Source organism: Anser brachyrhynchus (genome assembly GCF_964034855.1).
Source record: "Anser brachyrhynchus genome assembly, chromosome: 4".
Lineage (NCBI taxonomy): Eukaryota > Metazoa > Chordata > Aves > Anseriformes > Anatidae > Anser > Anser brachyrhynchus.
Window position 1 is genome coordinate 5,226,875 of NC_137698.1, and position 11,900 is coordinate 5,238,774.

At 41.0% G+C, this 11,900-nt stretch overlaps 1 protein-coding gene across 2 annotated transcripts in view; it reads left to right on the forward strand.

Annotated features, from left to right (window-relative positions):
• Positions 1–11,900, forward strand: part of DKK2 (dickkopf WNT signaling pathway inhibitor 2) — a 45,487-nt gene that overhangs the window by 30,973 nt on the left and 2,614 nt on the right. For both annotated transcript variants that reach the window (XM_080590697.1, XM_080590698.1), the window contains exons 2-3: positions 9,878–10,028; positions 11,297–11,446. In XM_080590697.1, coding sequence (XP_080446823.1) covers positions 9,878–10,028; positions 11,297–11,446 — 301 coding nt within the window. The remainder of the gene's footprint in view (positions 1–9,877; positions 10,029–11,296; positions 11,447–11,900) is intronic.

The window sequence follows — 11,900 nt, forward strand, 5'->3', positions numbered from 1 at the left end:
ACTTTTGTGGCCAAGTCTTTGAATTCTGCCATGCTCAATACTGGTGAGAGGGAGCCGGTGAAGATGCCCAGCGTTGTTTTTTTGTTCTGATATTAAAGCTGGGCTGGCTGACTTCCCATGTCCGACTTCTATTTGCTGTAGGTACTTTGGAGTTTGAGATTCAGGGCTTGGTCCCTCTCAGTTCCCCTGGCAATGGAGCGGTCACGGCTATCACATTGGAGAGGGGCTTGTGTAGAGTAAGAAGAGGCAGTGAAGGTGTTTTGAATCTCAGATGACTGTGGTGGTTTCTGATTTGTAGAGAAAGAACCAGGGACTGAACGAGAGGCATATGAGCCATGTGTTCCCACATAAATGACCATCACAGAGCGAACAATGATGCTGACATTCAGTAACAATGTTAGATTGCAGTCAGCGGTCTGCTGAGGTGGAGACTGCGGTTCATCCTTCTCAGACATACTGCTTCTGGCTGTCTCTCCAGCTGACATGAACTCTTGTTTTCTTCAGGGCTGTCCTTTTAAACAGGAGGGCCAGAGAAACTGCATTTTGAAAACTAGTGTCTTAAATGCTGTGTATTCTGCAGTGCAAAGTGTATTCTGCAAGGAATACCTAGGAGTCATTTCCAGGATGAGGACTGCAGACACTGCACAAATGGTTATAACTTGGAAGCATTCTCTCTCCAGGCTCTGGAGCAGACAAATGGAATTTTTGCACTGACTTCGATATGACAGGGTTTCCCCCTTGCTTTTCCTAGATTTTGTGAATGTTTAAGAGCAAAAGAAGTTTATTTCCTCAGTAGCTGTACTTTGGAAAGTAAAGCTGTCGTTTCATCTTTCTTGCTGAATGCACGTTTGCAGGGATGGTTCCCAATAAAAGCTCCACCTTGAAGGTGTATCACAATTTGGGGACATTCAGATGCAGGTGTTTGAACAGTGACTTGCTGCCAGTTCCCAGCAATGTTATTCTACTCCCAGTCATAATATCTGAGTATCTACCTGCAGTTTAGTGCCTGGTGCTTTCTGTGTTACAGGATCTGCTAGCTGCTTCCATCTGGGCAATATTCTTAGATGAATAAAATAACCCATACTTCTAGAGTTAATAGATCCCGAGGGAAAACTGTTTTTGGCAACCTACTGTTCATCCATAGCAGTAAACATGCTGATCAAAAAGCCAGAAGAATCCTACTCTGGAACAGATGATAAATAGCCAATTAGAGACAAAACTAAAAAGCAAAACCATTAGAAAAGGGGTGGGGAAAACGCAGAGATAAAAGGACAAGAACAGTCTGCTGAGAAGGCTGGACATAGAACAAAGTGCGTGTTAACAAACCTTTATTCTTTGAGCAGTCTTTGGTGATGCAGTCGAAAATGACATAAAATCAAGACCTAGAGGCTTCCTGTCACATTGATTTAGCACTACATTGTTGGCTTCAAAGATTACCTAACGTTGTTTTGATGCTGTCTGTTGTAGTGCTGTTGCTGGTAGTTTACCAGGCAATATGAACCACATACACTGAGACAAAACCCCTGAAATGTAGGGCCAAACTGACTCTTCCCCAAGCTTTTGAACCTTTTTAGTCATCTTTTGTAAGGTACCAGTTTTATGGAACAGGAGGTCTCCTTCAAACTCAAGATTTCTGTTTGCGGTGTAGGAGGTTCCTGGTCTCTCCAAAAGTTGAGATGGAAGCATTGCTGTGTAGTCCTATGGTTGTGATGCAAGGGAGGGAGGAGAAACTTGAGCACCTGCATGCATAGTGCAGGAAACATGGTACGTTTCCTTTGAAATGGGAGGATTCAGCAAAGTGACACCAATATGAGTCTGAGGCTGGTGACTTACCTTAAAGGTGTGATAGAACTGAAAGACTCATAGCTGTGCTGCCTTGGGAACTATGATATATATGCTGCATCCTGGCGGTAGTTTTATGCTGTTTTGTGGTATAAAAAATATATATCTGAATATGTTTTGGGCATAGTGTGCTGGCCTTTAAGTCATTTGAAAATAGAGCTCATTCCAGGTTTTATCTAGATGGGGAATCGAAGGAGCATCAAGTTGAATAAACTTTAAGGTGTATTAGTTTAAGTGTCTTAAACCTATGAGTTTATACTTTCACAGCTCATGTAGAACACACTAAATTAAGGCCAATACAATTCAAATAGCAGTATTTATCCAGGCATTCAAATGAGCCACTTTAACTTTGCACCTCTGTGACTCTAGAGTAATTCAGTTCAGCGCTACAGTCTTCTAGTTTAGCTTCTCTGTATGTCCTTCTGAAGGCAAGGCCAGCTTTAAAGAGACACCCCATTTACCTCTTCCCAGCAGGACACAAAACAGAGGTAGAAGACCTGTAGAACGCCTGTAAGAACAGGTGTTGAATTGTGAGCTGTTGAATAAGAGGTTGTGCTGTAGACCAAAAACGCTAGTAGACCACCATATGGCTGGGAGATCGCATCAGATCACAGTACGATTGAGACTTCATTAGATAAAAGGTCTTTGGAGGTCTTCCGGCCACACTGGAAGAGGTACCGTTTGTGCTGGAGAGCTGTGTGCACAATAGGGCAACACAGCTCCCATATTTATTTTAAGGTGTTTGACTCTTCTTTCCCCAGGTACTGTAGCTACACGCTTCCTCCCTAAGCACATCTCCCCGTGCAAGTCCCTGTTGCTTGCCGAGCAGGAGGTTGTTTTCCATGACATTTTGTTGGGATGAGGAAAGCCTGAGTCAGGACCCGCATGAGTCCTACAGCCTTGCCGGTTCAGAGAGCCCTCAGTGAAGTTTGTTTTTTGGTTGTTAAGATCTCAGTTTTCTTTGGCTCTAGCAAATTGTGAGAGCTGGACTACTGCATGTTTTAGAAATGTTCTTCCCCTGGTGGTCTAGCAGTGGATTGAGTATTACTTTCAAACACGAATATTTATTGTCTTAATAATGCAGGCTTCTGGGGCCATTAGCCACACAGTTTGAAGGAATGATCTTTGGAGGCTGCAACGTACACATCCGTGATGTAGCACTATGTCAAACTGAATCAGACCTCATAAACAGCAGTATTGTTTTAAGCTGAAGAGTTAAAAATAAGTTATTGCTAGAAGAAAGTGTCTGTGCTTAATCTAGAGGCAGAAGATGGTGCTTTTCTCTCTGGGTCTGGCAGAGAAGTGGGTCAGAGATGTTTGAACAAGAAAGAGGCTTGGGGAAAAAAAATGAATCGTTAAGCTTGTCATGGCAACTGAATGGAGTAAATCTGTTTCACTGCAACTACTGTGAGTTTTGCTTTCAGGAATGGTCTGTGCCACAGCAGTCACTGAGAGTTGAGAGTTTCTGATGAGATCAGTCTGAGACAGGATCCATGTCTGGAGCTGTCTGAGAGCACAGCGTGATTTCCTCCATGGGATAAATTAACCGTGGCTTTCTGCTTGTGCACAGTGAGGTCCCTCGCTATCATCTATGCTTGTGTTGAGCTAAGAATAGAAAACAGCAACATCAGCAGTGCTGTGGGAAAACTGCACTGCTCCAGATGGCTGCTGATAAGCTCTTTTCTCATTTGGGATTAAAAACAAAATAGTAGTAAATGACGGTCGTTTCCCATCCACATCTTAATTTACATGCTTGCTTCACAGCTAGGAGAAAGCGAGGCGAAGTATGTCTGTTAGACATGGATTTGTCTGAATACATTTGAGAAGCTATCAGAAAGAGTTCAGTCGCCTTGCAGGAAAAAAGCTATGGGAGGAGGTTTTTCTTGTTTTGTTTTGTGCTTTATTTTTTTCAATTTTGTTTTATCCAATTTATGTGGTTCTGAGCGAAGATCTCTTATTTCCATTGTTACAAAGGTTTGTGTCCTGTGAGAGCCCATTAGGTCTTTTCATTGCCTTGCACAGAGAGGATCTTCGTTCCCTCTCCAAAGAGGTGACTGGGACAAATCCATTGTGCAATGTATTCATCTAGCTCTACAGGCCACGTGTTGCATGCAACTGTCCCATCAATTCTGATCTGCTAAAAAACAAAACAATTTTGAGATCTCTGCTCAGGATCAAGCCTAACCCAAGGAGTCAAACAGTGATTTGTATTCTTTGTAATTATTCTTGACATCGGGCTATTTGGTGAAAGCATATGTTTGCATTTCCTAATTTGTTGGCATGCTTTTACTTTGGATTAATTCTCAGAGAGAGAGAGAGAAAAGCAAAAGCAGACCTGGCACCCCTGTGGCTATTTCATGCGTTTGCTCTATGAGAACAAAGTCCTTGCTCAGAAAGAGTTCTGCCCTGTCCAGAGCAGGACAAGAGGGGAGGCGCTCAGCATGATTGAGCCGGTTGGTTGCTTCATCGTGCCTGATGGCTGTGGAATATTGAGCAATATGCATAGTCCTGAGAGTAGAGACCAACGAGATCTATTGTTCGGGTCTTATGTGGAGGGCGGAAACCCTGTTCTCTCACCTACAGTTCAGTTCATGATCAATAAATTATGTGATCATCCAGTTAACACACTGGCTGTAGAGAGGTCAGCTTCCGCTTCTTTAACAGCCATTGTTTTAAATTTTATAAACGTATGTAATTAATTGAAATAAGGAAAATAACCTTTTCTTCTTAAGGAACAAGTGAGGAATAGACTGAGTTGCAGTACCAATTCATTTGTGGTAAGCTCACAGACACGATGTGAATATAGGTGATATGGAAAAAAAAAAGGTCTTTTGACAGCAGAAAAATATTTCTGCTGGATGTGATAGCATAACCTAACGGTACGGGTGTTCGTGTAGGGTATTAATAACTAGGGATTACAGGGGATGTACAAGCCTGTGAGTAGTTGCCTAAATGTGATTGCTACTACGCTGGTACCTAGGAACCAGGGTTATTCCTAGGATAACGTATGTATCCATTTCCTGGTGCCCTTTGTCTCACCTTCACAACAGCTACTGCCTCTTTGCTGGTTGAGTGCAATGAAGGCTTGACCCGGTAGCTCCGCAGCACTCTTACTTTCCAGCTGTACTGCTGACAGAGGCTTTTCTCCAGTTCTTCAGGTCAGTTCCCAGTAACCAATGTGGGATGTTTGTTAGAGAGAATCTGGCCAAGTGTCTGGTGTGGTAACCAGAGTGATCTTGTCATTTATGTGGTACATGAGACTAAGGTTCTCGAGTACTGCTCAGGATCCACGGTAAAAGGGTAATGAATAACCTTCTTGCTGTTTCTTCTGCTGGGAGTGGTAGTAGCCATGATCATCTGCCAGGACTGACTCTGCACTAGGACTTTATGATGTGTTTAAAAAAAAGAAAAAGCTTTAACTGCTTTTGGGGGAGTCTGTACTGGTATCTGTTACACTAAACCACTTATTTAGGTACAGCTCCTCTCAGTGTTGGAGGTGGGTCTGAAGCCAGCGGTGTCTAGGACTACTTGTGCTGGGTAAGTGATGACACAGCTTAGGTAAAAATGCCAGTTGCTCTTCTTACTTTTCTCTGACATAGTTTGCTAGTACAGCGTGGAGTAGCTTCAGCATAAAAACAAATGAGACATCAAAATATGAGCAAATGAGAGCCTGGTGACTAAGACACTGGCCGGGAATACTGTCTTCAAATATTTGCTGGAGGCCAAGCTGAAACTCAAGCCCTTATCTCCCACAGCTCTATAACGTGTGCCTGCCATCAGACTATTCACTCACCCTTCAGCACATTACAGCATCTGTCTTATTCTTCCGCTGGAGTGCTTCTGCATTACGTTTTATAGTACCAGACAGAGAGACTCAGGCTGACTGACTCCACAGCACAACGGCCCCACCACTCAGTGTTATTCCAGCTTGTGGTGAAGCTCTGTGGTTCAGGGTGACCACATAAAATGTGCGGGATAGTAAATGACTCCAGCAAAAATATCAAGAAAGCCTCATTGCAAGTTAGCTCAGAAAAGGTGCTAAGTTAGATCTCCTCTGGCAAAAGGGGAAGATGAAAGTAGAAATAAACCTCACTCCTGTACACTCCTCAAATTGAAGGCATGGTATTAGCCACTTAGTCATGGACACTAGATAGTCACTTGCTTCCTCAGCCTCACTGTGAATTTAATACAAAAGGAAGAGCCTCAGTAGTAGTTCTGGAAGGACTTTTTCAACTCTGGAGGAAAGAAAAAAAAACAAAACCAAAAAAAAAAAAACTTCCCCCTTTATAAACTGCATCATTTTCCTTGAATATTTCTATCATGTGGTCTTGGCATTTTGAATACAAACTCAGGAAGGACAGGAATGGAGATTTCCTCTGTCTCAAAATAGAAAAGGTTAATGTTTATGTGTTGCTATAACTTAGTTGGTAAAAGTTTGTCTTGGTGGACTGATGTAAGGGACATCCTGGCTCAGAAAGAGTGGCACCCATTTAAATACCTAGCCTGAAACCCCCAACATAAAGAAAAAAAAATCCAGTACATCTTTGCTGTGCATTTTGGACAGATATCCAACAGTATATTTTATAGGAGGATACAAAACTAATTGGAATGTTTGAGGAGAAAACATCTCAGCAAACAACGCCCTTCATCAGAAAACAATCTGAAAATGTGATGCTATCACAGGCAAATCTAGGTTATACCATGCTATGAGTGACCTGATTGCATGTAGTCTGGGCTAAAAAAAAAATTAAGTAAGATTGTTTAAATGCAGCTTCAGGGAGTGCCACATATTTTATCTCAGTTTCATCTGGTTTCCCATAATATCAAAGCCGTGTTTAGTGGATAGAGATTTACGACCAGAAAATGATATGTATAGCTGAAGAATGTGAAGGGATGAAGTGCCTTGTAGAATTAGTTATCATTGCTGTGGAAGTAGAGCTGGTTTACAGCTTGCTTTTTCTCTCTCCATCTGGGACTGATTTGTGTCTTCGCATTGTATATAGGAAATGTTCTCTGCTATTCTCTAAACGTAAAGACTGTGTTTTAGGCACTGTGGTGTAAGAGTTTCTGAAAACTTTGACTCATGCATGGTCTATTGTTAGTATGTATGTTTTTACAAATATTTTTTCTTTATCCTGTATCTTAAAATATATATACATATTTATACTTAGATGCTCAGCTACTGCTGGCAATGGGACAATTATGAACACATTTTTCTTTCCCTCATGTTAGCCAAGGCTATGTACATACTATATTATTTTATTTTTGTGTTTTAATACTGAGCACTGTGAAGACAGAGAAATAACTTTGCGGGAGGCAGGAGTTATTCCAATGAATGTCTAGTGACTAGGAGACAAGGCTATGTAGACATTTTTGTTTCAAGCTCCCAGTGATTGATAGCTAAGATATCAAATGGATGGTGGTTTTGGAAGAAAGATCAAGGCAACTGATGGCATCAGGCATTTGCAAGGAGGCTTTTCACAGAGCTGGCTGGCAGCTGGTCTTTTGGGGTTTTGAATGGACTTGCCAGTTGTTGTCCGAGCTTCATGTAACACAAAATGATTTGTGGATGTGTTGCAGTCATTGGCCTTTGGTAGGTGAATGCTTTGGCTTATTTTTAATTTCAGAAATGTCATCTCGGTTTAGGACAGGGCTTTAGAGTGGGACTAAAGGCTGAGTTATGTCACTTCTCTTGGAAATTTTTAATGTCAAAATTGCCTTTTGTTACTTTTACCATTCTTAAAGATCAAGTTGAGAGTTGGCAATCAGGCATGTATCTTAAATATCTTTTAAATGTCAGTCATCCTAAAAGCCAAAAGTAAAACAGACACTAGATATGGTATGCAAGAGCATTCATTAGCACCATTCAGAATCAGGGAACTCTTTTTTTTTAAAGTTATTTGAGGAACCAAAAGAAAACTGCAAGTAGGCTTCTTGCTGACAAGTTGCAGGTGTATACCACATGCCCATATTGGAAAAAAGATGCGGTTATGAAGGTCTTGATGACAGACAAGGGTCTAAAATGCCTTCATCTCCAGGTTTTAGCTAGTTCATCTGTTTTTTATTTGCATTTCACCCTGCTAGCAGTTTTAGTATTTTCCAAACTCAGTAAAACCATGCACAGATCTATGCAAAATTACTTTTCTGCATTTTCAGTTACTTAGTTTAGTAAGGTCTTACTTTAGCTATATCATAATTTTTAGTTAATTATTTCTTGCTGGAAAACCGAGAGGAAGGACTGATAAGATTGAGGGGAGAGCATTTTATCTAGGTCTGCTTTGCTAGAATAGGTAGAACCCACTTACACCTTGAGTGTACCATGCAGGTGAGCATTTGCATTTGTCTCTTATCACTACTCCTAGCTAAAAGATCTGACCTTCTTTGATGAATGAGGGTGAACTTGAGAGGAAATGCTTATTCCTAAGGGAGAAAGCCTTATTATGCATACATCTAGTTACTCCAAACAGCTGCACTCTAGATTCGCTCTTCAAAGATGCATATATTCAGAGTAACAGAGCAGCAGCACTCTGGAAATATCCAGCCAGCTCTTTTGTTACTGTAAAATAAATTTTGAAAAAGAAAACAACTAATGAAATCACATGGAAAATGGCATGGGTCCACCCAGCTAGAAAATCTTGCATGTTTTTATTATCAGACCTCTTTCTTCTCCAGTTCTCAAGAGAATGGCACAAAGACAGAGAAAAAGGTAGTTCTCCATGTAAAGAATAGTTTTCACAGCAAATTCTCAACAGCCCCCATGTTTGTCTTCCCTGAGAACAATATAATCAAGTCTTGATTAAAAATATTTTAAAAGTAATCATTCTACATTGAAAATTAGTCAATTGAGCTTTTTGTTTGTGTTGAACAAATAATTGCAGGAGTCATTTTTAAAACAATAAAAGCAACACTTTGATTCATTTAAAACACTGGAGAAAATTAGTTGAGGAAGTGTAAACATCATTTTCCAGAAAGTGCCCAAAATTTATTCTCATCTTTTTATCTAAACAAATTCCTCAAGTATAATTTTGAGGAATGGAAAAAATCTATGATTAATTTAATAGGCAGTAAAATTAGATGCAGACAGTGAGCATAGTTTGTAGCTGTGTGGGAGTCAGCAGAAGGGATCCTGGAATGTGATGGTGTCATTATGTGTCCTTAAAGCATCGTGTCTTTTCCTTTTGTAGGAATAAACTCGCCCTTCTCTCTTTTTATAGGAGAGTATAGTACCTTCTCACCCTCCGTTTAGGAGGCAGTTTTCCTGTAAGATAATGTTGTTTTTGATGAAAATGGGAAAAATTTATACGTCTCTCTGCTTTCATGGAATTATATGTGCAGGAGATTTTGTGCTGTATAATATATGCTGTGCTGTATACTTTTGGGATGTTGTCTAACAGTTGGCAGGTTTAAGGAGTATACTAAGCACATACATGAAGTAAAGGTTATCAAAGTGAAATGCTGAATAGAGATATTTGTTTTCTTCCAAATGGTGTGGGTCAGTGCGGATGGTGCAACTGCAAAGGAGTTTGTACCAATGTGGTGTGGACACTGACTGTAAGAACAGTGGACTTCTTACTATCCTACCTGACACCTGTCAAAGCAAAATTCCTTCATGGAATTAAGACTCAAATTCAAATGTTACCTGTTGCAGAGTGTGTATCAGGACTTCCAGCGACTGAGACAAGTTTTCTGGCTCTGTTTTTTCTTCACCGTAGAGTTTTAAGTTCTTGTCTATGAATCAGAGGCCTGAGAACTTGGAACCCACAGAACTACACGTTCTCTTGTGCCAACATATGTTTGAGGCAAGAAAAGAAGAAACCACCAAGGGATCTGGTTGTATTTTTGTAATTCTTGAGGTTGTTATACAGTTCTACCAGCAGCTTGAGCTTAAGGATTGCTGTAAAGTGTCCCTACCTGCATCTCCTAGTCGAAGCGAATGGTATCTCACTTGCAGGTTTCTTCATTTTTATTTATTTTATTTGGAAATGGACTATATACATACCTTGTACACTGCTTCACTTTTCGTTTTACCCACCAGGCCTATCCTTGCACCAACGATAAGGAATGTGAAGTTGGGCGGTACTGTCACAGTCCTCATCAAGCAACATCTGCATGCGTGATATGCCGGAGGAAGAAGAAGCGTTGCCACAGAGATGGAATGTGCTGCCCTGGGAATCGCTGCAACAATGGTACTTCTTTGGTCATTTCTTCTTTTCCCTCTGTAAGATCAGCATTTTGATAGTATCTACTGAAAATAGATTTCCAAATGTTCTCAGCAGAAGTATTTGTTTCTGGGTAACTCCAGTTTCTTTCCTAAATCAAAATAAAATCCCTTTTACTGAAGGGATTTTATTCAGTATTTTTACTGAAGCTGAAAATAACATCAGCTATAAGCTTTACTTGTCTTTTTCTTTTGGCTTAGAAAAGATGTTGAATGATCTTCTTTCTCTTCTAATTCTAGAGAAGTGCAAGATCTAATTTTCAAAACTTCATAGAAAACCAGTCTAATCTGTGACTCAATTTTATAACTACATATCCATTGTGTGGTTGGAAAGGGGAAGTTTTATGCAGAACTAGCCAAGAGAAATATAGACCATTAAAGAGTAAAATTAGACCAACTGGATTCATGGTTGTCATATCAATGCAGAACCAGATGGTGCCTAGCTTGGAAGGGGAAGGGAAGAGAGGCAAGAAGGGAAAAGAGGGACAGCTGTGACAGTACAGCATGAGTTGAAATTCAAAAGTTGTGCCAGGCTAGAGGCTGGCTGTTCAATCTCCCCTGCCTCTTTCCCCTTTCTCCCCCTCCCTGAAGCATGCCCATGCATGAAGCCACAGTTACCATTTCCACTACTCTAATATCCTCCATTGCAAGGAATATATGAATGTATTTTTAATGTATCTTTAAACCTTTTCTCCACTTCATTATCTGTAATGGTATTTTTACGTTTAAGGCTTGTGTACAAGCAGACTTTTTCCTCCTTTGGGCTGGGGAAACCCCCAGATGATGAAGCCACTGACAAAAATCACAGCATCTTTTCAAGTGCTACATTCAATGTGGCTTGATTTGCCGGAAAACTGCAAAGAACCCATATTTTTAAGGAAGCAGAAGAGACCCAAGGAATCCTAGAAATACTTTCCCTGGGGGGGTTCTAACCGTACTGTTTACATTCCCATACTCTCCTCTTGAGATCGGAGAGAGATGTCTCCAAGGCAGTCTCCAGATGCTCAGACCATAAAGCCAGTGTGACAGCAAGACTGTGACAGTGAGTGAAGCGCTGCTGTGATGAAATTAGGGGCCAGGGATCAGTGACAGAGCCGTAATTAGAGCTGAGAGTTGCTGAAGCTGAGCCCAGCACCCCCTCGCTTTCACGGTTCCAGTCCCAATCCTGGTCCAAGTATGTTCCTCAGCTGCTTTTCCTCCTGTTGAAATCTATGACTGACTGACTTTTCCTCACAGGTATTTGCGTACCTGTAACTGAAAGCATCCTTACGCCTCACATCCCTGCTCTAGATGGGTCCCGCAACAAGAAGAATGGTCATTATGCTAGCAAGGATTTGGGATGGCAAAACTTAGGGAGGCCACAGTCCAAGCTGTCACACATAAAAGGTAAGAGCACATTTGCACTACGCTGTTTTGTTAGGAATCCTGTTATTGCTGTTTAAGTACAGCAATGCAAAGCAGCAACACACAGTAATTTCCCAGGTCATGAATCTCTATCGTGAGAATTCAGAGCACAACTCAAGAAGTGATGTAACATCAACCAACAATTCCTGTGATTGAAATAGCATCTGCCGTCTTCTCTGTATCAGAGGGGACTGAAAATTCATTTTTCAGTTGTGCAAGACTGTACACATCCTCCTCTTATAACAGTCATGTAATTAAGCACTTGTCATTGTGCTTACAAACCTGTAGTCTCCTTCCTAAGTCTTGGGACAGTTTGCACCAATTACCCTCCTGAACCTTCCTAATTCATCTCTTCCCTTGTGTTTACGTCCTTCAAATAGTCACAGATGGAAATATCATCTCTCCTTTTTCTGAGCTTCATTTGCATCAGTCTGCA